Source organism: Colletotrichum graminicola (genome assembly GCF_000149035.1).
Source record: "Colletotrichum graminicola M1.001 genomic scaffold supercont1.12, whole genome shotgun sequence".
In the NCBI taxonomy this organism is placed as follows: domain Eukaryota; kingdom Fungi; phylum Ascomycota; class Sordariomycetes; order Glomerellales; family Glomerellaceae; genus Colletotrichum; species Colletotrichum graminicola.
Window position 1 is genome coordinate 899,880 of NW_007361016.1, and position 24,974 is coordinate 924,853.

The window sequence follows — 24,974 nt, forward strand, 5'->3', positions numbered from 1 at the left end:
TGTCAATTTAACGAGAGATTTGTATCGTTCCCCGCGTAAAGCTCGGGGCGGTAGAACGCCCTAAGTCCATCCCTACCCGTACAATATCAGCTTTCGGAACTCACAACTTTTAGGTGACAAGGGCAGGACCTTGACGTTTCATATCCCAAAACTTTTCACCAAGCCGGTGTTGATGTTTTGATTTCATTCTGAATGATTTCCGCTGAAGTCGTGCTTACTAGTTTAGCCTTGATCTCCGGGGATTCTCGTTCGGGGCTTGAAGAAATAACTGGTCAGCGACGACACCCTTTCCATAACCAAACACCCGAAAATACCCATATTGAACTACTATCCATTAAAGAAGAAGAAGAAGAAGAAGAGAACTACAGATGTTTCTGGGCTCTGCCCATTAGTCCTTGTTCTGCACGAATCTCCGGCCTAAATTATAGCTGTTCCTCCTCACTTCAGGCGTAAAACCTCTAAACTGCTTCAACATAAGGCGGAACGGAAAGACGCATAGTGAGCAGGCTTGCCAAGATAAGTTGAGCCGGTGAATTATGGTGCTGAGGAAGCGCAGCACTTCTTGACAAGTCTTGTAATAGTGACAGAAGTAGCCCGGGGTAACGTCTCGGACCTCCGTGTTGATAAGGCTGCATAAAATTGAGAAGGATCTTTATCGTTGCATCTTTCTCTCTCTAGCGTTGGACCTGTGGGTTACTGAAAAAGGGACGACGATGTCATACGAAGGATGTCGGAGAGCCGGTCTAACAGATATCTCGGGTTGTTTGAGTACAAGGTGTAAACAGCTTCGTCTGCATCCGGAATGAGAATATCCTGGTGAGTATGCAGAATTAGTGTATTACGTAGATCCTATAAGCTACCAGAATAAGGACTCGCGACATTGGGCTGGTCGTTTCAACAGTAAAGAAATCAAATCCAAAGAGACCAAGCTCCTGCCGGAACGTCATGTGGATTCGGGGTGGTTTTTTGACACGAGAGCGGATTCTATCGTACTTTATCATAGATTAAAATACGAAAACGAGGTGTGAAATTCCTTTTGAACAACACGTGTATGTCTTTGGCTCATTTCAGGAAAAAGGGACTGCTGGTATGCCGTAGCTCTCGTTTAGACTTTCAAACCCATTCATGCATTGGGATTCTTACACTTGCACATCGTCATAGAACAGAGATAAAAGGAGACCGGAGATTCAACACCTCTTTGTCCTTGCACCACTTAGATTGAACATGATAGTAGATAAGGCCTCTACAGTGTCTCTAGGGGTTCCAAGCAGTAATGACATGACCAGAGACAATCCTGTGCAGGACGTGGCACTGGAACAATCAAGATATTCACTTCAATCTGTGTGTAAATTGGATTGAACCATCAGATATGCCAAGCCTGAGGAGTAGTCTCAGTGTGACAATAGGCGCATGCTTTCCAAAATAATCTCGGATCTGTGATCACATAGTTCTCATGTGACTTCAATATTTTTGGAATATCAAGAAGAAAATATCTATTGCCCTTATTTATTTATAACCCTCTCGACAATAGGCCTTGGGTCAGGCATACAAGATCTCGGTGGTGGAGTGACTCATGTGTACTGTCGGTATGAGGCTATGCAACATCGGCACGACCGTAAACACGCTAATGAATATCATTCATCACTCATCGGGTCTTCTAATTCTACGAAAGTATCAGCCTCACACTCCAGTACCTAGCCCTGGCCCAATCTTGCAAAGCTACTACGGTTCATATCACCAGAATCAAATCAAGAATTTCCCTCACATTGAGTCCATAAATTTCCATTATATCCAGGTAAACAGCTATGGTACTGTTTATACTACAGATCGTATTCAATGGGACGAGTCTCTTAATGAAAGCAGACTATTCTGCCTGGGACAAGGGAAGCCCGATGGTAGCGAGAGGGCAACAGTTTCTGTCCGCGGGGTTGGCACCATTATTGAAAGGGCAGTTGCATCTCGTGGGGAGGATCAAAAACGCTAGTAGAAGCTTCAGTACTCATATTCATTCCACAAAACAGATTCAAGAGTGCAGTTGAGACAAAAGGATGATCGAGTCCATGACAATTCTAAATTACCATGGGTTATTAGTTGGTAGCCGTAAATATACCAAATGGGCGTATTACCACGCAAATTAAAGAGCCATAAAAGAACAAATGCTTTAGTTGCCCCGGGCCTCATTATTCTGTGCACGGTTCATGGTAGTGTTCGGCCAAGCGGGCATTGTGCCCAGCTGTCAACTTCCGTATGGCTTGCGGCTAATGTTTTTGGATCGTAGACAAAAATAGTCACAAACCTTAGTATTTATCCCATTACATGAAACGCAATACATTGCTTACCGTGAGCAGCATTCTTATCCTACGTTGGGTTCCGCCCGAAAGTGTGGTTGACATAGACGCCACGGCGCCACGAAGCCGAGAGATGCAAGATACAGCCAAATTGCACTATGCCCTCACTGCTCCGGAACGCACCAGGTCATTCTGCGGGTAACTTGATCCATCTCATCATCTTTGCGAGACCTCGTTGCGGAGCAGCGTTCTCAAGAATCCCACTATTTTTGTTGGCGGATGAACGGCAGCAAACTGTGGACGTAGGCTCAGCCTGATGAGAAAGAGCAGATTTCGAGAGTAAGCAGTTGACAGTTGGATAGCAATGTTCTGCTTTGGTCCTAATAGAGACGCCATTAAGCCATAGTCACAAGTATACACACCCACTCACCCACCACGTACTAAACCAAGAGGGTGTCGCCCAAGATTCTCGGGTTCGTCCAAGACCCGCAAAGGCCCACGGGACACGAGCAACTGTTCTACCTACCAGGGACAGGGAAATAGAATTTGAGGCGCCGCGCCGCCAATGACTGACTTTATCTCCTTCCCTCGCCCAACCGGGAACGGACATCGGTCCCGCCTAGCAATGTTCTAGAAAAAGCCTCAAGCTGCAGCTCTCGTCTAGAGCGCTCCCCCGGAACCCATACGACTGGGGGAAAACAGGGGCTGCTTGTCGCACTGAGTCTGGGTACGGCCTCATGACAGTCCGATACGGGGTCGCCCTTGGGGGGGGGGAGACACGATAAGGTTCTGACAAAGCGGCGGGCAACAGACCCCTCTGTGCTGCACGTGTCGTATAGCTGCAGCACGGGTCCGCTTGTGCGGGGGAAGCTGCCAGGGGGATGGGCCGGCAAGCCGGCAGGCCTGGTTGACAGAGGCTTCTGGCCAATCACGCGCCCAAAGCGCGGCAGTGTTCAAAACGTCAGAGAGAGAGCTCCCTCCCCACACTAGCAAAGACCAAGCGCTGTAAATCACTTGCAGCTGCGCTCATAGACTGCGCGCCGTTGTTAGTTTTGGATCGCACCAGACGAAAGTCTACAGGCAAGGTGAGCATAGGCAGTAACTTCGAGCGTGAATACTTTCCGTCTCTGATGCTATCTGTCAGTCTTGTTCAGGGCGGAGCGATTGCGGGCACTGGGAACTCCTCAAGACTCCCTGTGTCACCGCACAAGTGGGTACACAAGTCGCTTGTAATACGAATAAGAATAAGAGATGTCTGGGGAGTTGGCGAAGCTGTCCGGGTGAAGAAATGCCGTTACACACACTACCTGTATACCTACATACCTAGCTTAAGCAGGACGAATGCCCCGCCTGTGATTTCGGCTTTGAAATGGTATTCGGCGCAAGGACTGGTGAAGTGGGGTTGCTTCAAAGACTTTCCGCAAATCCCGGTTTAGCGCATTGATCGATTCAAGTCCAGCTGCGACACGCCTGTCGTGTAGCTCATGCTCGTCATGACAATAGCACTGCATAAAAAGTGACACGACCCCTCCCCCCTCCTTGACGTTGCCTCATTGAAAACAAGCATCTTCCTAAGCTGCAACTCTCTCTCTCTCTCTCTCTCACACACACACACACAAAAACACACTCTCTCTGTTTTTTCTTCTTTTTTCCCTTTCTTGTTAGCAGCATCAGATCGCGCGTACTCCTAGCTGGTTATCGACCTTGGGTACCGTCAACGAGCGATACCGGACGATATTTACCAACATGGTGCTGGAATCATGGACCGCCAGGGTCGCTCTCGGCTTGGTGACAACTCTGCTGGTGTATCTCTGGAAGATCAACCGCGCCATGTCGACCTCTTACCCTGAGGCTCTGCGGATTTCGCCGGACCGATGGACACCAGAACAGATCAAGCGAACCTTTGAGCGAATGGAGAAGCAGCCCATCGACTGGACGCCGCATCTGCCGCCTAAGCTGGACAGACGTTACATCGTCGTCGGTGGCGCTGGTATGAATATCTATTTTCTCATGGTCACGTAGCACCCCACTGACCCACGATGCCACTTAGGTTTGGTCGGAGGGCAGATCGTCATCCAGCTCATCGCGCGTGGCCACCCGCCAGAGGCCATTCGTATCATTGACTTCCGCAAGCCCGGGCGCGACGACATGAGCGAGGGCCCGGTGTCCAGGGTCGATTTCGCGCAGGCCGATATTTCATCAGAGTCGGCGACCTCCGCAGCATTCGCCAAGCCATGGGCCGAGTCCGTCACCCGTCTTCCGCTGACAGTGTTCCATACCGCCGCCGTCATCCGCCCGTCTGAGCGTAGCCCATTGGTCTACGACCGCTGCTCCCGCGTCAACACCGACGGGACTGCACACGTTATTGCTGCTGCCAAATCCGCCGGCGCCGACGTCCTGGTCTTCACCTCATCCTGCAGCGTGGCCCTGAAACCCGTCAACTTCTTCAACGCCCTCTGGAAGAAGTGGCCGACAAACTTTTTCCAGATCCTGGACGAGACTGACTTCAAGAAGCCGCTGCGACCGCACGATGAGTTCTTTGCCAACTATGCGAAATCGAAAGCCGAAGCGGAGCGCCTCGTCTGCAGCGCGAACACTATACCACAGGACCCTTTGCAGCCCGGCGGCTTCCGCACCGGGTCCATTAGACCGGGTAATGCCATCTACGGGCACAAAGACGACTACCTCGTCGGCTCAACGGTGCGCATGGCCAGCCTCCCGACCTTCACCGCGCCTTTCATGCAGAACTGGGTGCATGGGGCCAACGTGGCGCTGGCGCATCTTCAGTATGAGGCGGCCCTTCTCGGGCCGCACGCTCACAAAGTAGCCGCTCGACCGTTCTTGGTCACGGATGGGGGCCCGCCTCCGATCTTCAAGGATTTCTACACACTCGTAGAGTCTCTCAGCGTGACGAGCTTCCACGTGCAATATCCACCGCCGCTTCTCCTGCTACTGGTAGCACACTGCATAGAAGCTTATTGCCTGTCGCTTTGGCGGATACCGATGTTGCAGAAAGTGTTCCCAGAACCTCAAATGCAGTTGGCCATGCTGCAACCAGCGACTATAGCTGGGTCCATCAATGCCATAATCAACGATTCCGACGCGCGTAAACGGGTGGAAGATGGCGGCTTGGGATACCAGGCCAAGTGTACGACCATGGAAGGGTTGTGTATGCAGTTGGGGGCATGGAACCGATGGGTGAGGAGCGGAGGCGAGAAAGTGAGGAGCGAGAAGGGCGTGGTGAAAGACGTGCTCGAAGTCGCAGCAGAGCCTGTTGCGAGAAGAGCCTAGATTCGAAAAGGTCAAAACCTCACAAGAGGAGAGCGTTTAGCAACCGGTTAGACGGCTACTGGATATGATTGGGATGTGTTGCATATTGAAGCACACCAGACAACTGGCGATAACAGCCATTGAGCTGTCATGCTGTTGCTGGTCTCGGACATTTAGAGCAGAAGGCATTGTAGAGCAAACCTCGGTTCGGCAAACCGTTTCTATCGTTAACTTCAAGGGATCCCCAAATGCGCGGAACATCGGAGGCAATAGCTTTACGCCAACTATGCGATATCTGATCAAGGGAACCGTATACGATGTCTAGGCACGGACACGGAGACGCGGAACCTGGATCCTCGTCGGGTCTCCACCAGCCGGCGTGCCAAGTTAGTGTGCACCTAGTGGCGTTGGGGGCGGCTACATGGCGTCTCGTAGATCATTTCTTGTCCCATGATGGGATTCTCCACAATCCGATTCCTGAACGAGCTTGCGCCTTTCGAGGAGAACATTGTTACGCTTTCAGAGGGGCGGGAAAAATGGAAAAAGACTACAAAAAAGCCATCGCCTCGGTTCACCGACTTTCTGAAGAATTGAAGAAAACAATTTGCGGGGGGAAGGGGGGCGGCAATGATAAAGACGGACGTAGCCGAAAAAGCTCATCGAGCCCAGCCCCCTGATAAGCAACAGACGCCGTGATAAGTGTGTTCGTAATCCCCAATGGCAGGGCTTTATTAGCGGTGCAGAAAGCAGAGTTCGTATCCGCATTTTGGTGTTATGTATTCTAGACCAGTTCTGCGTGCAGCACGTCAAAAGGCTGCAGTTGTATGCACATGCATGGCTCGGGGTGGTTGGCGATGGAGGAGGGTGTGATGCGATGAATGCAGCTGGAGGTGTGGCTGCAGATGGATGGATACGATGTCGGCTCAGTAGCTCAGGAGCGACTTGGCAAACCGCTGGTGACCGTCAAATGTCTAACGTTGGATTGCCAGGGGATGAGGATGGATGTGGAACCTACGAATTTGGATAAAAAAAGCCAGAAGCTATTCATGACAAGCCAGACTTAATTGGAAGTTGACAGACAATAAAGTCTCCCTCGGTGTTCTCCAGCGATCAAGCCCCTCATGATGACGATCACCAAAAAACTGGGCGCGCAATTGACCATGTTGATTGGACAGCAAGCTTGCGGCTAGTTCGGCGCCCAAGACGTCGGGGAGCTCACCTGTTGGTTGCCACAGCCAGGTTATGCTGTGTACGAATAGGTCCTAGGTACTCGCACTAGGTACGTACGGCGTGAGTGAGCCGGCTCCAACTTTTCGGGACGAGGAGGCGCCCGCCACTTTGCAGGGTGGCCTCTTTGCACCACAATTGTTCATTGGCGGCATCCAACGGCGTCGGGGCGCGAAGGTCCGCTCGTGCCGGGCTTGCTCCACGACGAGGTGGATGGACGAGTGGATGATATTTTCTAGGGCTAGCAGGACAGGGCATTGAGTTGGAGCCGAGTTCGACCCTACATAGTAAGCTGTTATCCATTCGGCGGCCTACTATGTATTACAAGCGGTTGGTACCGTGTGGTGGTCAAATGCTAGGAGCTACCTATTTGGTATCTGCGTTGGGGACAGACGGGTTGAAAGCAAGGGGGTCTCGCAAACAGAAACAGGCCATGGGACAAGACCGCGGCAGGGAGCCAGTGAGCATGGCTGCATTTCGGAGACGCCAAGAAGAGGACTGAGTGATATGATGTGAGAAGGGGGCAGGATAAATCGAGTTCGTTTCGGAGGATGAGACATCGTGAGGGAGGCAAATGGCACCATGCCGAGTAATCAGAGGAGATGCCGGTTGTTATCGCTGTTCGTTGTCGTCGTCGTCGTCGTCGTCGTTGTTGTTGCTGTTGCTGTTGTTGTTACTGATGGTGCTGATCACCGCTTGACCTAACCGACCATGCAGTCCGGAGATAGGACGGGAAGCGCAAAACCATGCAAAGATACCGTGTATCCGTAAACTGCGGAGAAATTGCATTCAGTTACCTAGTCACCGCGTCAAGTCGTTTAAACCCGAGAGAATGCGAAGACGATGGGAGCAGAGAGCGAGAGGAGAGGGAGGGGTGAAGGCAAGTGGAACGGCCGCAGGGGCATGATGGATTGCGTCCAATTGATTGGTAATAGATAGCCATGTATCCATAAAACATGTGGGTACACAGCATCTTGGCTTGATCCACACAGATATACACTAATGTGAAGTCACTATAATGTGAAGTCTCCACGGACTACGGCAGCAACCCAGCTGCATATCTGTGGCTGGTGTTCCTGGCGGACTAGTCCCGATGGGGTATGGCGTCTTCACCGGTAAGCGGAAGAGAGTGGGGGATGGAAAGAAATGCGGAAGGTGAAGCTGTGTTGGGTAGCAGTACCTAGCCTGAGATGAAAAGCTCGGGGCTGCAAGAGCGAAGGACCCGGAACCTACCCAACGCCAGCAAGCTTTCTCTCTCTCTTTTCATTCTTTCCGTCAGGTATGAGGCCGGAGCCGCGAGGAATGTGACTGCCATGCCTCCGTAATGGCACCTGGAGCTGTGACAACGCCTGTTCGATGAACAGACAGACGGACAGAGACGAATACTACTACGAGGGCCGGGTTGGAAGCCATTATCACATGTCGCCGGTCGCCGTAGGGACGACAAGAAGGAAGAAGAACAGGGGCGAGGGAAGAAACTATCCATCCAACTTGGCATGATCATACTCGGCAGCAGTGCCGTTGGCGTACGACTCCCGGGCCATGTCTGGAGTAGTCCTGGAAGAAGGTGAAAAAAAGAAGCGACGACGCGAGTGAGGCCATCACGAGGAACCCAGGAAAGTTTCAGTGTCCAAAGTCTGAAGCGACCGGGGCCAGGGACTGTGGTAAACAGGGCAGCCCATGCCTGCTCATCCACGGGCACCACAAATGTAGGTACTTGTGTACCCCTCAGCAATCGGCCTCGACGACTGTGATTACGCCGCAAAATCACGATCAAAACTTACTATGTAGCCACGTCAACCTCGCGGGATGGCCGTGTCTTGGCATTTTCTCACGACAGCCATGTCGAGGAGAAGAGTTGGGCATTTCACTTCCAGTGCCCGAACGCTGCGTTCCCAGTTTACCTCGTGTGAGCCTACCTATTGGGTACGTGCAGCCCCGGCCAGTCGGTCGGCAACCTATCCCTGCAGATAACAGAAAACCGTGGGCCATCTGTGTGAACTAGGTACTGGCTACTCCGATCCGGTGTCGAGTCGCGATGTGAGGAACATCAACAACACACTCCGAAGAAATTGTCAACGGAGAAAAACGCTATGGGCGCGCTAGGAGAGGTGGGTACCTTCCTTCCTGGTCGTTTCCCTTTTCCACCCGACGTGTGGATCCCAGCCACAAGTACACAGTTTGCGTGTGGGAAGGAGCCTGCAACTAACTTACATACCTAGTATACAACATCCACACCCGCATGGAAAGTCGGCATCGTGGGTGAGGGGAGGAGGAGTCCGCCGGCCGGACAGGTGCCGCAATCAAACCATGCCTTGCCTGTCTTCCTGATTTATGATGTTTGCAAAAGGAAAGGTGTGGTTTCTCTTGTTCCACCAGCCACCCTTGTAATTGTCTGTCTTCCAGCACCCCCGACTCCGTACCTCCCTTCTCACCCCCCCCCCCCCCCCCCCCCCCCTATTGCGCTTACCGCATTCGAGGCAAGCGCGGCCCGAAGCTAGACGTGGGAACCATACCTACCTATCTGCCTGTTACCCGTTGTTGCATGCTTGCCTGTTAATAAAACCACATCGTTGCCCGCGTCGCCCGTCTGTTGTGATCGTTCTTTTCCTCTTTTCCCGCCCGCCGTCCAACATCACCACGAAGCAGATCAGACACAACATCCTCAAATTGTCGTCTACGACACCTTGGAACTCAGTATAGCTTGCTTGGTCGTCAGACATCTTCACTGTCTTCCTTCGTCGATCCAAACGACGCGACACCAAAACCACACATTCTACTATCTCGCATAACAACCCGCCAACATGCGTACTTCTTTCGCCGTCCTGGCCCTCTCGGCTGCCTCTGCTGTCTCTGCTCAGCGCAAGGTCTTCACTGCTGCCGACATCAACGTCGGTGCTCTCACTGTCAACGAAAAAGGTGAGCCAAGTCGAACTGCATTGCTTTTGCCGGCGCCACCGTCCTTGCCCTACGTTAGAGTCTCGGAATATGATGCTGACTTTCATCCCCAGCTAACTGGTGTATCGCCGAGCGCAACACTTGCCAGTCCCTCTGCGATGCTGCTACCAAGGAAAACAACTGTGACACGGTAAGTCGCTCTGTCTTTCTCCAACATCAGCTAGCCAACTACCTTGTTCCTCGTCCTCTACATGCTCTATCTCTCGCTGTCTCTCCCCAAATCCCCTCTCCTTGCAAGAAGGTTCCATTACTGTAGCTGTGCTAACTCCCAATTGTCAGACCACCCTCCAGTACTCTTGCCTCTGCTCCTCCAACGGCTCCGCCCCCGGTCTTGAGTACTACGAGCAGACTATGCCCACCTTCATCTGCAACCAGGCATTCGAAGATTGCATCACCGCCAACGTTGGCAACAAGAACGGCCAGGACAACTGCACCACGTCCATCAGGTCTCAGTGTGGCACCATCAACGCCCAGGCTGACCAAGCATCTGGTTCCACCACCTCGGCCACGTCTGCGGCCACCCAAGCTCCCAGTGCAACTGGCGCCTCCAATGCTGGCGCCACCACGGCCCCCAGCACTGCCGTCTCGTCCGCGTGGGCTGCCCCGACTGCCGACCCTGCCCGCTACGGCAACGCTGCTGCCGTTGCTGCCATTGGTCTCTTCGCCTACATGCTCTGAACGGTCTGCGATCCCGAACATGGGGCTACCCAAAATTGCAATTGGTTCATGCGGTGACATGCGTAGCCACCGTAGAATTGAGGAACGGCCTTTCACTTCTCTGTATTCACCTTCCCTACTACCCGATCCCGCGTGCTTACCGCGTGGCTCTAATTATTTGACGAGGAATACGTGGAATCACGCAATGGAGACGATGGATATTCCCAACCGTTGGTATCTTGAAGTTGGAGGAGTCAGTGCGTTATAGGGCGTGGGGTGATGCCACCCAGTGTTTTGTGTTTTGTTGTTTTTTGCTTTGCATTTTGCGTTTTAGGTATGATTGAGGACAGTCAAGACGACATCAAAAGAAATGAATTGATCCCCCCCCAACCTTTGCCCATATCTGCTTTGAGTCTCGGATCTGAGTGTCAGTATGGTTTGTCCAACAATGAGCTGAGACAGCTTCTGGTGCATTATCCTCAATGTACATTGTGCGCTCGGTCACTGGTGGTTCACTAACAATCCTCTTTATCACCACAGCCATCAAAGAGCTTCAAAGGACGGTTGCACTAGTGCCATTGTCCTGCGCTGCTACTGTTCTTCAAGAGACATCATTTGAGGACAACGCCTATTGTCTTTCTAATGGCGTAGAATACTTTGACGGCAACAGTCGTGATAGTACATATTCTGCCTCCTCCCATCATGGACAAGATGCCAATTCGACATTTCTGACACATACTCCAGCAACAAACAGTAATATATCGCAACACTGACCAATCGCAACCATTCAACTCTACATCAACCCAAGACGATCAGCTTTGTTATCAAGAAAACTCCGAATCAGCTATGGGTGACCTCAAGAAATCCACCACGCCCCCACGGGTTTCCTTCGGTGTGGAACTCGAATTCTTCGTCGCCTTCATCCTGGAAGGAGAACACGACCCTGATGCAGACATCAAGGACCAGTTGCAGCCGCTAATTACCGTTCCGGTCGACTGGGAGCGAACCGCAGAACAGAGCCGTAAAAGTGGCGTCCCAGGTAGGATTCATAAGCCGAAAACAGAACACGTGTATGGCCAGATCGAACGTGCTCTAGCCGATGCGGGTCTACCCGTGATGAGCGACAGGGAACATTACGGTAAGCCCGGTTCCGCCCAAGCCATCCATGGCGAACAGACCATGTCATCATTCCGGCTCGTGGAGGACGTCTCTCTCAAAGCAGACCAGGTCGACGGGTACCGTTGGGAACGGGTCGAGTTGAACTCCCCGGCCATGTATGACATGGAACTGTCCTACGACATGCTCCGAGTCGCGGTAAGTACAATCACAACCAGTTTCCGGTGCCGCGTGAACCCCAGCTGCGGCTTTCATGTCCATGTGGGTGCAGGACCGACGCAAAGAATCGATGCGAGGACGATGCGGCAGTTTGCCGCATTGCTGTGGGCGGCTGATCCTGTCATCAGTAGACTCCACCCCCCTTGGCGTTCCGCCACCGCATACAGTCAATCTGCTCGAGTGAACGCAATCACTGATCTCGGCAAATGCCACAACTCGGCCAGCGTCATTTTTGATGAGGTGAAGAGAGGTATCAGTCCCCAACACCAGGACGGGAAGAACCCGTCAGGATTCAAGATGACAAAGTTTCTTGGGAGAGACCGCCGGCTTGGTGAGTCGGTTGACGTAGATATGAGCCCAGAGGCAATATCTCACGAGATCGAGCTGGACCAAGAGGGTGACCTGGCGCTCCTTGAAACAGAGCCATGGCAGCACCAGCAGGACGTACCGGTGGCAGAAGGAACCAGGCCAGACGCGGGTGACATAAGCGAAGAATTCGGACCCCCCCCGTTCACTTACGAAGCCCCGGGCCCGATGCCGAGGAAGTACCGAAACCCTAGATCCGACATATACGCCCCTCCCCGGCCTCGCCCTCCACCCATCGCCCGCCGCTACCGTCGTTTTCCGGGGACGATGCGAAGGGACATCCGCGGGGACCCAAATTTCCTCGACGGGTATCTCTTGAGCTCCGGAGGCAACGTCGAAGTCCACGGTCATAGGGTCCCGCCGGCCCGATCGGACGTGATGTCCGGCGTCCGAGACCTCTTGGGTGCCGACTTGACAGTCGCCCAGGTCGGAGAGCTTATGAGGAACAAATCGTTCCCCAAACACATTAACTACAAGTTCGACGCGTACAGCCTCCGCAGTGTCAAGGCCCAGGACCCGAGGCGGAAGGCCGACCCGTTCGAGTGGCACGGCGACTGGTACGACAACAAGAGTAACACAGTCGAATTTCGCGAGGCGGCGGGGTCGCTCGACATGGAGTGGATCGCGACGTGGGCGCGGATCTGCTGCCGACTGCTCGAGTGGAGCCGGGACGCGGCGCCAGCGGAGTTCCTGTGCGTGATCCGCCTGCTGGCGTGGGCCCAGGAGGAAGAGGGCGCGCAGTACGACGTCGTCGACTTTCTCATCGACCTGGGGCTCTTGAAGGAGGCGCGGTTCTGCGAGGAGAGGCTGGAAAAGGGCGAGGCCGCGTGGTGGGAGTGTCTGAACCTGGGCATGCCCGAAGGTACCAGCGAGAACTGGCAGTCATTGCCCGAGATGGGTGAGGACTTTAACATTCCTTGGTATGGAAACGCCGGCCATGGGCGGACCGCCGACCACGGGGGAGTTGCCGGTCATGAGACGGCCGTTGGAGATGTATGGGGTGCAAACGATGGCGAGTACCAGTTCGGCGAGTCAGAGGATGACGAGTCGGACGAGGAGCTGCAGCCGCCTTACGACATGGAAAAGCTGCAGGAGCCTGTCGAGCAGAATGCGCAGGGGCCTTTCGAGATGGATGCCCATGATGCCCAGAGCCTCCCGCGTGAGGGCAATACTCTCGATGGGGCTGTTGCGAGCGGCGACGACGACAGCCGCGTGGAGCAAGGTGAGTCGGCGGTGGTGGCAGTGGCGGCGAGGACCTATTCGAGGACGAGCAGCAGGCGTCGCACGGTTTTTTGATTGTATGTTGTGACTGATTTCTGACGGTAGCATTCGTCGGAGATGGGGATGCGGATTTGAATTCGGATTTGGAGCGGGGGTACTTTTTGGTCGAAAAGGCGTTTTCTGAAAAGGAGGCTATGACGGACGAAGACGGGTTTGAGATTCTGTATGACGAGGAATGAGTTTGGCGTTTGGTGCAGCTGGCGAAGAATGACTGGTCTAGATGGCATGGTTGATATTCAAGATTGTGTTTTGATACTGATTCCACTGCAAAGAATGATTGTTTCTGATATTGAAGTTTTCCCTTTGGCCAATCACGCTGGTTTCAAATATCTGGCGGCCGTTGTTCGACCAAAGGCCGCGTAGCCACTTGAGCTCTTGACTCCCGAACATCGTCCAGAACAAAATTGCCAACACCGACAGAATGACCCCTTAGCGCAACACTAGCAAGGAGTCAACTGTTCATCACGACCTAGAGGGGCCAGGAGTATAGAAAGCTATCAGGAGGAGCACGATCACTCTCATCCGTGGCAACGTGCTGTATGGGAAGGCAACAGACAGCAGCGTTAGAGTGCTATCTCGTTCCTACTGGAAGAGGGCGAGGACTGTTCTCGGCACGTTTGCTTTGGATAATCGTCGCCTCGGAGGCCAGATATTTGGAACCCACGCGCTGGTGTAGACTCCACAGACACAGGTTGCGTAATATGTCTGTCTCTTTTCCGGAGCGACAGAGAGCTCAGAACCTATCGTGGGTCGCCAGGGGCGCTCGCGAAGCCAGCAGGCCTCGATATGTGAGCAGGACGACTGAATCCCTTGACCTGAACAAACCGACCGGGCGTGGCTTCCCGTGGCCCGGACCTTCCACAATGTTCAACAATGTTCGAGGCTTCGAAAATTGGCAGCCAGGCTTCAATGCATTGTTCACTGCCTCAGGCCGGGCCAGGATGGTTATTGTTGTTGATGCCCGCTGCAACAAAGAGACAAATCGGGCCGTGAGCCGCTGTCGAAGTTGGCTCGGGGCTCTATTAAAGGCTGATGCCATGCATTGGACATGTAACTCAGCATCAGTCTCTCTCTCTCAGGCTGAAATACTCCGGACTACGAGATAAGACGACGGCAAAATCGCAGCATACTCTAGATCGCATAGCATCTCATTCCATCATGGACTCCAACACGGCACTCCCGTCGGACCTCAACATTCTCGATCGCCTGGCTCTTCTCCCCATCGAACTCCAGTGCGAGGTTCTCTTCCATTTTTTAACGGAAAGCAGCCCCTGCGCCATGTCACTCTTCGTCCCGGACTGGGACGTTTGCACGCACGCGGCGGACCCCGTCAACGACATTTACGACCTGCAGCGGATCGACGTCTACACCAGGGGCGCAGGTGTCGTGCGAGGTAAGTTCGAGGCCCGGGTGAAGCATGACGACGACGCCGGCGGCCACGTGGTTTTCCCGTTGGCGAAGCAGACGATGCCGAACGGCTATGGCGGGCTGATGGGCGAGCTCGGACGGATGTTCCCGGACGCGATGGGGAGGGCTCTGCGAGACCTCGAGCGGCACGGTCTGCACTGCTTCCAGCAGCTCTGGCCGAGGGGCCCGGACGACGAGATAGGTAAGTGCATGGCGGGCGGGGGGTTGGTGTTCCGCGAGCAGCGCGGCGGGACGACTGGCGATCTGGACGCCGGACCGACCACGGTAGGCGCCGCGATGCCTCCTCTCCGCCATTTGATGTTCAACGGCTTCCCCAGGGACCCTTGGCGAGACCTGCGCCTGCGGCGCAACGCGCTCACCAGATCCCAGCTCGAGATGAGGCTCCTCGTCGAGCGGGGCCCGGACCTTCTCGCCGTCACGTGGGGCGCCATGACGCAGCTTGAGACTCTCTACCTCGACCTGCGAGCCTACGGGCGGGGGCAAGTAGGCGAAGACAGCGTCCGCCTCGGCGCGAGGGCGATGGCGTGCCTGCGGCTCGGGTCTCTCGTGATCGCTGGGCTGCGGAGTGGCGAGCGGTACGCGAGGCCGGCGGGCTGGCAGCTGTACGACTGGGAGACGGACGAGGCGGAGGCCGGGGGCGGGGTGAACTGGGTCAAGGTGTTTTGCGGGGCCGTCAGGGAGGGCGGAAGATTGGTGTTCGTTGATCGGCGGATGTTGGATATCAGCTGGGAGGGGTGGAGGATGAGGGCGGAGAAGGAGGGGTTGCTGTCGCCCGAAGCCGAGGAGACGGTAGTGACCGGGGAGTCGGAGAACGCGGCGTATATGAGGCACGTAGTGAAGGTGCTGACGTAGAACGTAGACAGACCAAGGCGCCTCCCCTCCCCCACCATCAAAGACTCTCTGCCATACTTCGTTTGCGGCTGTCTGTGGGTCCGGAATCTCCGACCAGGGCAAGATGCCGCCAACCGCGCGCGCGCACGCCGGGCGGCCAGTATAGGAGCAAAACAACCAACTATATTTCCTATCTGTAAAGAGCTAAACCCTCTTGCTCCCACGTTCTTACTTCCTCGCGCCGCAGCGCTCCTTGCCGACGGACGCGCTCGCGCTATTGCAGCTTAAGGTTGCCTTGACAACCATACAGATGTCGGTCTGGCGCTCTTGCCCAAGGCCAACGGGGTGAAACCGACGACTACTTCGCACGACGCGTCTTGCCCCTGTATAAGCGCTCCCCCGCTGCGACGTCAATGGGAAGTTGTCGCGGCATTTCCTGGTTGTGGGCAGAGCTACTGTGACAGTTGGCCTCGCAACACCGTTGCCTCCAATAAAGCTGCGACGCTTCTGCCATTAATCCAGTGATTGTTCTTCTGTCTCCTCTTTGTGAATCATATTAATTGGGCAGTCGAGATGCTGACCCGCGTCTTCTGAGGCTCCCGGTTAGTTCTTCCGTCGACTTCCATCCGGAGCAGGCGGGCGGGCTGGTCTTACAGGCAATCCGTCCCGTGGGGACGCGTAAAGGGGGTTATTTGTAGGCCTGCGGACAAAGGCGTTCCCCTTCTTCTTCTTCTTCTTCTTCTTCTTAAAGCCGCTCATCCCAGACCCAACGTTCGTTAAGTTTCCCTCCGCACTTGGCGCGGTGGGGATGAGGAGGAAGTCGCGTTCACTCGTCTTCATTCTCGGCGTCGTCGGCCAAGACGCGCAACCGCGAGGCCTCCTCCTCGGAGTCGCCTGGGGGTGGCTTGTTGGGCTTGATGCCCTCCATCTGGAGGTACCGCACGAGGGTCTTGGTCGCGCAGGTGACGCCGGCCTCGTGCTTGAGCTCAGCGTAGGAGACGGCGGGCTTCTCCTTGAGGACGCGCAGGAGGTTCTTGACGTCCCTGTCGGACAGGATGCGGGGGCGGCCAGGGCGCGGGCGGTCGCGACCGGCCTGCTGGAGGCGATAGCGGGTGACGATGCCCTTGATTGAGGAGACGGGGACCTCCTCCTTGAGCGAGATCTCCTTGAGGGACATGCCGAGCTCCGAGAGGACGGCGATGCGGGCGCGTTTCTCCGGGGAGTACTGTGGCTTACGGGGTTTGGGCTCCAGGGCGGCGCGGCGAGGCATGCTGGGCAAAGAAGGGCTGCTGGGCTGGGCCGAGTGCGGTAAATGAGCGGTGTGAGGAAGGAGGTCTGTTTCGGCACACGGAGAGGAGCAGAGCGGTGTCGCTGAAAGGAAAGGGGATGAGTTTGCTTGAAAGGGGACGTTGGGGTGATGAGCTTTTGGAGTGTGTGAGGATGAGAGGATGAGAGGGCGATGTTCGAATTTTCTTTTTTTTGTTTTTTTTTTCTTCCCTCCTTCCCACGGTCCGGGTGGCCGTCCCACTTTCTCGGGGTGGATCAGGGGTGTCGCATTCGGAGTAGTGGATACGAGGGCTCTTGGGGCGGGTCGCGCTTTTGTGTTGTCTGGGGAGGTCAGAGAGAGTTGTTTGTTTGTGTCTGGTTGGTGTGTGTCGGGTGAATAAGCAAGTTGGGGCAACCAGGCCTCGGTCAGAGGCGCTTGCCTTTTGGTTTGGGACCGCCGGTTTGTAGTGCAACACCACCACCGTTGACCTCCATCCTCCTTGCACATGACGGCCCTCTTGTACCCTCGACTTTCGCGGTCAGATGCGGCCTCAGACCACGGGTCGGGAGTGCTCGGCTAAACTCCGTATCAAGTCACCCGTCTGCCCACGATAACTCTAATCTCCGTCGCGTCAAATCCGCTAGCCAGCCAGCGAGCCAGCCCGTCAGCTCCCCCCCCTTTCCTCCAAGGTCCTCCTCCAAGGTCCTCCTCCAAGGAGGTCTAGTGGCAAAATCAACCATTGCGTGAAGTGGACTGACGCGTTGCTTATTACAGCCAACTTTGTGAGGAAAACAAGGGGGCAGTTGGGGAGACAGGGATACCTGCAATTACCCGTCGGAAAGCGCGTTTTCGACCGCATCCAGCTTTCTCTATACTAGTCCTGGTGCAGCCGTATCGTCATTTTCTCAACTGTTTCTCCATGTACCCTTGAGACTAGGTGCATGGGAAAAGAACCCTCCGTTTCAACACGCGCCATCTCCTTGGCCAGAGTCGGCAGATGTTCGCGACAAATGGCGTCCAAGAAGCCAGCGAGCACCACGTCCTACTGAGTTGAGTCTCACTCCTGTCGGCCAAAACTCACTTTGCTTCTTTGCGCAGCCTCTGTTGCCTAACCGCTGGGCTCGGTCAGCTATGGTTTCTTTTCCCGACCAACTCCTCCCGAGATGATGTAACCCCTGATAAAACCAAAGTCCGCTGCAGTAACTATATGTAATCACGTGATGTCCTTGGATGGAGAACATGAGTTCTGACGACTGATAGCTTTCTTATAGTTGGGTTCCTTTCTTTTCTCCTTTTGTCTTCTTTTTTTGCCTCTTTCCTCTCACCCTTTATCTTCCGAAAGGGGAGTAAATATTCAGTTCTTTTCTTTTTGCTGTCTATGGCCACCTCATGACCCCCCCGCTTGGACCTGGATTTCCTTCGCCGAAAGCTGGTTGAGACACCGGCCTCGGTCGAAGTAGTCACATCGGTTCAACACTATCGTCGTAGTCATATTGGGTCGATTATGGGCCTGCTTCAGGTTGTTTCCGTCGTGTGCCCATCAACTCAAGGGCGGGGGGTTCCTGTGATGACATTGGTCACTCTTCGTTGAGAAGATTGTGCGATGAGAATCAAAGGCAGATACCAAGGAAGGGTGAGAGAAGCGACAGCCGTTATCCCACCCAATGGCCAAAAAAAAAAAAAAAAATGGTCGAGGGGAGTACTTTTTGCCTTGCTGGTATGGAGACATCAACCGCCACCGCGTTGTATCATGGCCAATCCCTCGGTGGTTTTTCGAACAAAAGACATAGCTAGATGGTTCACGTACAAAGTCGACACAGATACTCATCAGGCGACATAGGTGCCTTTGTACGCCGTCGCCGTTACGATCGATGGACGCCTCGGGATTCTCAACTCCAAGGGGATGGAGCCTTGGCTCAACTAGTTAGTTGAGTCCCTACAATCAGGTCTTCGGGCGTATGTTACATGCTCTGATTGCCATCCGACCATGGAGCCCTCTTGAGCCGGTCAACGGCACACTTGGGCATGCGGTTGTGCCTCGGCAGACCCGGAAGTCAGAACACCACGGGCCAAGCTGGGTCAGTGTCATTAAACGTGTTCATTCTTCGTTATGTCTTTGTTTGTAATAAGCCTGTGCGGAATCCTGTCAACGAAGTGAGGTTCTCGAGGCGTTACGATATTCTCGACTACTCCTGTCACACTTCCCAGCTTTTACGAAGGACGCGTTTCATCCATCGCGTGCCACGTCTGTTATAACGGCCATAATGAACCATCGCGACTCTGGTCCCTCAATCACTTTTCCCCGCCTTCTTCTTCGTCTCCTCCTTGAACTTCTCAAAGTCCGCCTGCCTCTCCGGCGCCAGCTTCATGAACGGGATGTCGTCCTCCATGACCTGGCCCGCAACCCGTACCGGCTCAGCCGGCTGCAGACAAAACACTACCCGCGCCCACTTGTCGGTCGCGTTCTTCCACCCGTGCATCGTGCCCCGTTGGATCATGATGTCACCCTCTCCCAGCGTCCTCACGGCGCCGTCGTCGAGGTGGCACTCAACCTCGCCCTTGAGCACGATGCCGTAGTCGCACGACTCGGTGCGGTGCATCATGGGCTCCGTATGCGGACCAAAGTCAACGACGCGCAGCACGGAGCCCGAGGGCAGGTGCAGAGTCGGCATGCGCGGGTGATGCGGGCCGTACTCGGCTAGATCCTTGTCGTCATTCATCCTGACAGGCGACTCGGAGGTCGTGTAGCAGGTATGAAAGAGCATGTTGGGCAGAGGGTCCGGCGTTACTTCCAAGGGGAAGGCGTCCGAGTAGACGGCGCGGCCGTTGGCGTCGTGCGTGGTTATGTGCCGTCGGACAGGGCCTAGAGGGAGTTCCTCGGGAGCGGGGACAGCTCCAGAGGACGACATTATGCGTCGTACGTATAAGCGGTTGGGTGAAGAGACACACAAGACAACAGATCGGGCTGACCTGTGGAAGAAGCTGCCGGGGAGAGGAGCTTAATGACACAGGCTTGCTCTGAGAAAGAATCTCCTATTCCTTGAATCCTGATACAGTCTCTTGTTTGGGAAGTCGCCCAAGTGGGTTGTCTGTCTCACAGGTCAAGGCAGTGCTCGCTCCTCAGAAGCGGAAATGGATGAGGAGAAACAGGGAACGAAGGGGGCCTTTTTATGAATGCATTGGCTTCGGCGCACAGACTTTGGGTTCTCGCCGACAAAGCTTGAGGAGAAAGCCAAGGCTCTAGCTGGGCATACGTCTCTCCCGCATGACTTTTCGTATAGTTTCGCTTGGGTATTAGACACCGCTTCGAGGTGGATAACGCACCAAGCTGGCGTGGCTGCATACCGTGCTTACTTCCTGCCCTCGCGCTCTCTCCCCGAGTGTTTGGGGAGACGTGATGGTGGCTGGGGCAATCATGCTAGAGAGACTTATCTGCCGGTGCTAATCATGGCTCTTCTACTTATTCTACTGTGATTTGCGCACGCAAGGTCAGCGGGAATGTCCAAGACGTGCAGGAACCGTTAGGTGCATAACACACGGTCACCAAGTGGCGGCGGAGTGCCGATCTCGTGCAGTAGTGAGCCCGTAGGCTATCAACTCCGAGCATCGGGCATGAAGAGCTCGCCAATGATGACGGGGAGCTCGTAAGCAAGAATGGCTCGATCTTCGAGCGGCGACCCGTCACTACGTAGCTGTCTTGACTGCGTGCGTGGGTGGCTTCGGGTTTGATCACTCATACATAGCCTACGCCGACCGTGCTGGTTGTACCCGGTCAGCGTTTTAATATCTATTGGAGTTTGGTTGCATAATGGCTGCACTTTGCGCAGGACGCGTAGCAAACATGCAATGCTCGCTTTGTGCGACAGAACGTCAATAGCAGTGTTTGGTGCTTGGCAACCAGTCAAAGGTTAGGACCTAGTAGGGCATAGTCGGGCCTCGCTTTCTGGGTTAACATAGTAAGTCAATTTCGTGCTGTCAATTGCGGACATCATGACACAGTGAGAAACCAATGTAATTCAATGAATTGATATATGGCCTGCGCCAGGCCAACGAGCATTGATAGGCTGTTGCCGAAGCCGAAGCAATTTGTGGAACTGCAAGCCTATCAAAGCGCAATATCGTGGTTGGCTAGGTCTTTGATCTTATTCCGCCCGGCTGACGCAATGGTTTCGAGACCTGCGGTCGTCTGTTGCTTCGGGTTCTAGAAGGCCACTAGCAGAACAGCCTGCGCTCTTTAGAAACCCTGTTGTTCCCGAACATCCACTTGAAAGCGGACCTCCTCAAGGCATCCACCCCCGGTTCCATCTGCCTCGTACAACAGTCCTGCGAAGAGGGAGGCTCCCCGTAGGTTGCAGTCGAGGTCTTGATTCTTCTGACGCAACATATCGGGGGGTGGGGGGTTGCCGCCGGGACATCTTGCCGATGACACCGGTTCGATAAGAGCGGCGATTTCAGTGCGTCTGTCTCTGATGTCAAGCCTCTTGAAGCACACTTCGAACGACGAACAAACACTCATACACCGACAAACCACCGACTATCCTCGCCCGCTAGCTTGTTCTTTCTTCGGTAAGAGTTGAAGGCCATGAACATGGCAACCTCGGAGAGGTGCCGTCGGGACCGAGTCCCGAGCTGATAAGAAGATATCAACGATGGCATCCGACCTGACAATGGGTTTGCTGCTCTCAACCGCTGCCTTGGTTGGTGACATTTCCTGACCACCATTCCTCCCAGCCGACAACCTTTTTCGCCGTTCTCGCCTCTTCTGCTGCAAACACCATGGCGTGCGACCGAATGACTTCTTCGAGAGAACAACCGATGAATTCGTTTTGAGCCCTCTCTGCAGTCCAGCCGTGGTTCTTGACCCGATCAACCGCCAGGATGAACTGCCGCGCAAGGCCCTTATCGCCACCCCCATGGCCGGCGTCTTCGATGGTTGGATGATATGATTGAGTGGCGCCCGTATTGAAGTCATCAATGGTGATTGTACGAGCGTCGGCGTATACTTCGCCATCGACGCCGTATATGTGCGTATACCTCTCGCATATCTTCTTCGTGTGCGCGACCATGTGTAGCGTGGCAGATTTGGCCTGCTTGGGGGCTTCCGAATCTGTCGTAGTGGCATCGTCCCAGGTGATGGTCACAGTCTGATCGTCGCAAACATTGTTATCCGCTTCAAACACACAGCGTCCGAACCAATTTCGCGAAGCTACTACGTCCTTGGGGGTGGTCTCATCGTAGTCTTCGGCAAGTTTGGCAGCCAGGGCTTTGTTTCGTTCAAGTGCCGTAGGGAAATCCTCAATCTCCGGAAGCACGATGCTGACCGGCCAATCGGTATTCCCAGAACCGAGGCCGTGAAGGTCTGGGCCAAGGTAAACATTCTTAGCCGAGTACTTGCATCCTTCCTCACCCAGCGGACAAGTCAAACAGTTCGTTGCGTTCCCTGCCGCGGCGGGTTTTCGGGCTTTCCTAAATAGTTGCAGGGAGCCAGTAGACGATACGGTGGATGGAAGATGGGGGGTACCCTGCCCGGCTTTGACAGGAGCACTGAGAAGCCAGAGAAGCAGATCAATGTCATGACAGCTCTTGGTCAGAAGGCTCGGTGCCGTCGTTTTTTCATTTCGCCAGTTGCCGCGCACATAAGAGTGTGTAAAGTGCCACCAGCCCACTGGTTCGGTGTGCACGATTTTGATAATATCGCCAATGACACAGTCCTCGAGAAGGAGTTTGCGAAGAAGCATATTGTGAGGGCTGTAACGAAGAACATGACCAATCGAGAAGACGTTCTTAGGCTCCTGGCCGGCAGGTGGCTTGAGAGCATCGAACATGTCGAGACAATCGGCGAGGGATGTCGCCAGAGGCTTCTCGCACATGACATGCAGGCCCAAGGGGGCAAGTCCGACGACGACATCGCGGTGCATTTCGTCAAGAACACATATGAAAGCGGCATCGACGCCAGGCGGCACATCTTCACCGGCGGCCTCTCGCTCGCGACGGCTTGTTTCGTAGGCAATAAACTCGGTCCAGTCGGAAAACTGTTGTCCTTCCTGTGGATTGTCGGAACCCCAGATGTAGGTTCGGCCGAAGGTCTGCCGCTTATAGGCAATGGGTTCAGCTACAGCGGCAACGATACCGTTGCTGGAGGTCTCGGTCGCACGAGCGTAGGCCTGGCCGCGAGAACCAGCACCGATGATGAGTATACGAGGTGGTGAAGCGGACATGGCAGGCTTCTCTGGTGGTACTGGAGTTGGCTGCCCATCATGAGGGATCGCAACTGGTGAGTCCGACTTCTTGACGGACGACATGACGAACGAGCTTTCGGAGGAACTCAAGCCTTGGGCCTCCCTTGGCTTTGGCTTCCCAGGCCGTTAACCGATTGTTGACGGTTGTTTCAACTTGGTGAAAGCATGAAGGAGTGCAGATTGTGTATCCGGTGGCAGGAGCCCGGGTGGTTTTATCATAACGGCATCGAGGTAAATCGGCCAAGCGGGGTCTTGAGAGTCTTGGCCAATGACAAGGGTGCTATTTGAAGACGAGTCAGCATGGGGTGAGTTATGCTTTATCGGTCCTGATAAGGAATGTAAGGTACGTACTAGCTCGCCGTCCATGAGGCTTTTGGCGGTGAGAAGACGAATATCAAGTTGGAAGCTGCTGCTGGGATCACTAGATGCCTCGTGCATAACACATACCCCTGTTGATGTGTCAATGCTAGCAGGCCGCAGCCGAGCTTTTCCTGCTGCCGACAGCAACCCCCCACCTTCACGTCAGGTACCACCTTGGGGACAGAGGCTGCATGTTGCGAATGCCTTCCTTGCCGCAGCTTACAACGCAAAAACGTCCAGGGTGTGATCAAATCATCAGAAACTGAAGCATCCAGTCCAGATCACCATGGAATTTCTCAATCCTCTCAATCCTCTTAAGCCGAAGTCGCATACGCCCGAGATGCAGCCTGCGTCGGATGGTCCCCTCGTGTGGATTGACTGTGAAGTATGCTTCCTATTTCTTTTGGACATGTTGCTGCCCTAAGAACTGGCCTGTATTAACACACCCTCAGATGACCGGACTAGATCCCGATCAGGAAGAAATCATTGAGATTTTCTGCATAATCACCACCGGAAACCTGGAGGTCGTTGACCCTGAAGGTTGGGGCTGCGTGGTGCACCAGACCGAAGAGCGCATGGCACAGATGGACGCCTGGTGCACCCGGACGCACCGGGACAGCGGCTTGACAGAGGCGGTCATCAAGTCGACAATGACGCCGCAGCAGGCGGCGAATACCTTGCTTGAATATATCAAGAAACACATACCGGAGCCGAAGACAGCGCTGTTGGCGGGCAACAGCGTGCACGCAGACCGTTCGTTCCTCAATAAGCCGCCGTACCGCAAGGTGGTAGACTATCTGCATCACCGTATTCTCGATGTTAGCTCGCTAAAGGAGGCGGCGAGACGGTGGTGCCCACCACATATTGTGGATGGCGCTCCCGTAAAGCAGGGTCTTCACCAGGCCAAGGAAGATATTCTTGAGAGTATCGAGGAGGCAAAGTACTACAGAGAGACCATTTTCGGGTTAGCATGGAGACGGGGAGATGCCAGCGTGCAAGAGACGCCCATCAGCGAGCGTGATGAGGATGAAGCGTGGGCAGACAACCTGCTATAGCCGGGACCGGTGTGGTAAAAAGTCTATAGGTAACCCTCTCCTCCAAAGCAGCCGACGTGGAGATGAGTGCATCGCCAGCAAGGTGTTGCGGGATTGATGCCAGTGCAGCGTACATTATAGGTATTATTGACCACTCCCAAGATATACAGTGCATTGAGGGCTACACGCTGTCTGGAACGCGGTTAGTACTGCGCGTCGACTACTGTGCGAATGACGGAGCATGCACTACCGTAAACCCCCCCCCCCCCCCCCCACTTTGGCGAGTGAGGGGCTTCCTGAAGCTGCCCCTCCTTTGCTGTGAAGTGACCCCGCCCACGCCTGGCCTCAGACTGATATCACTGGTCCAAACACCGTGAAGCCACCCCCACCACGGCGAGCTCAGCTCAAGTGAATAGCATGTTGGGCCGTCGCC

General features: G+C 54.5%; 8 protein-coding genes across 8 annotated transcripts; 5 read left to right on the forward strand and 3 right to left on the reverse strand.

The window, feature by feature from the left end:
• Nucleotides 1-4,034: 4,034 nt before the first annotated feature.
• GLRG_04061 (3-beta hydroxysteroid dehydrogenase/isomerase) lies at nucleotides 4,035-5,579 on the forward strand (the record flags this gene model as incomplete). Its single annotated transcript, XM_008094746.1, has 2 exons — nucleotides 4,035-4,278; nucleotides 4,339-5,579. The coding sequence occupies 2 exons, from the start codon at nucleotides 4,035-4,037 to the stop codon at nucleotides 5,577-5,579; spliced, it is 1,485 nt and encodes a 494-aa protein (XP_008092937.1).
• Nucleotides 5,580-9,589: 4,010 nt separating this feature from the next.
• GLRG_04062 (uncharacterized protein) lies at nucleotides 9,590-10,421 on the forward strand (the record flags this gene model as incomplete). Its single annotated transcript, XM_008094747.1, has 3 exons — nucleotides 9,590-9,704; nucleotides 9,797-9,873; nucleotides 10,023-10,421. The coding sequence occupies 3 exons, from the start codon at nucleotides 9,590-9,592 to the stop codon at nucleotides 10,419-10,421; spliced, it is 591 nt and encodes a 196-aa protein (XP_008092938.1).
• Nucleotides 10,422-11,246: 825 nt separating this feature from the next.
• On the forward strand, nucleotides 11,247-13,561 carry GLRG_04063 (uncharacterized protein; the record flags this gene model as incomplete). The annotated part of the gene is made up of 2 exons (XM_008094748.1): nucleotides 11,247-13,323; nucleotides 13,428-13,561. 2 exons carry the CDS (start codon nucleotides 11,247-11,249, stop codon nucleotides 13,559-13,561), a joined length of 2,211 nt encoding a protein of 736 aa, XP_008092939.1.
• A 979-nt stretch (nucleotides 13,562-14,540) lies between these two features.
• GLRG_04064 (uncharacterized protein) lies at nucleotides 14,541-15,662 on the forward strand (the record flags this gene model as incomplete). The annotated part of the gene is made up of 1 exon (XM_008094749.1): nucleotides 14,541-15,662. One exon carries the CDS (start codon nucleotides 14,541-14,543, stop codon nucleotides 15,660-15,662), a length of 1,122 nt encoding a protein of 373 aa, XP_008092940.1.
• An 805-nt stretch (nucleotides 15,663-16,467) lies between these two features.
• Nucleotides 16,468-16,911, reverse strand: GLRG_04065 (DNA transposase; the record flags this gene model as incomplete). Its single annotated transcript, XM_008094750.1, has 1 exon — nucleotides 16,468-16,911. One exon carries the CDS (start codon nucleotides 16,909-16,911, stop codon nucleotides 16,468-16,470), a length of 444 nt encoding a protein of 147 aa, XP_008092941.1.
• Nucleotides 16,912-19,196: 2,285 nt separating this feature from the next.
• GLRG_04066 (cupin domain-containing protein) lies at nucleotides 19,197-19,817 on the reverse strand (the record flags this gene model as incomplete). The annotated part of the gene is made up of 1 exon (XM_008094751.1): nucleotides 19,197-19,817. The coding sequence occupies one exon, from the start codon at nucleotides 19,815-19,817 to the stop codon at nucleotides 19,197-19,199; it is 621 nt and encodes a 206-aa protein (XP_008092942.1).
• A 1,773-nt stretch (nucleotides 19,818-21,590) lies between these two features.
• On the reverse strand, nucleotides 21,591-23,210 carry GLRG_04067 (oxidoreductase family protein; the record flags this gene model as incomplete). Its single annotated transcript, XM_008094752.1, has 1 exon — nucleotides 21,591-23,210. The coding sequence occupies one exon, from the start codon at nucleotides 23,208-23,210 to the stop codon at nucleotides 21,591-21,593; it is 1,620 nt and encodes a 539-aa protein (XP_008092943.1).
• Nucleotides 23,211-23,959: 749 nt separating this feature from the next.
• On the forward strand, nucleotides 23,960-24,562 carry GLRG_04068 (exonuclease; the record flags this gene model as incomplete). Its single annotated transcript, XM_008094753.1, has 1 exon — nucleotides 23,960-24,562. The coding sequence occupies one exon, from the start codon at nucleotides 23,960-23,962 to the stop codon at nucleotides 24,560-24,562; it is 603 nt and encodes a 200-aa protein (XP_008092944.1).
• Nucleotides 24,563-24,974: the final 412 nt, after the last annotated feature.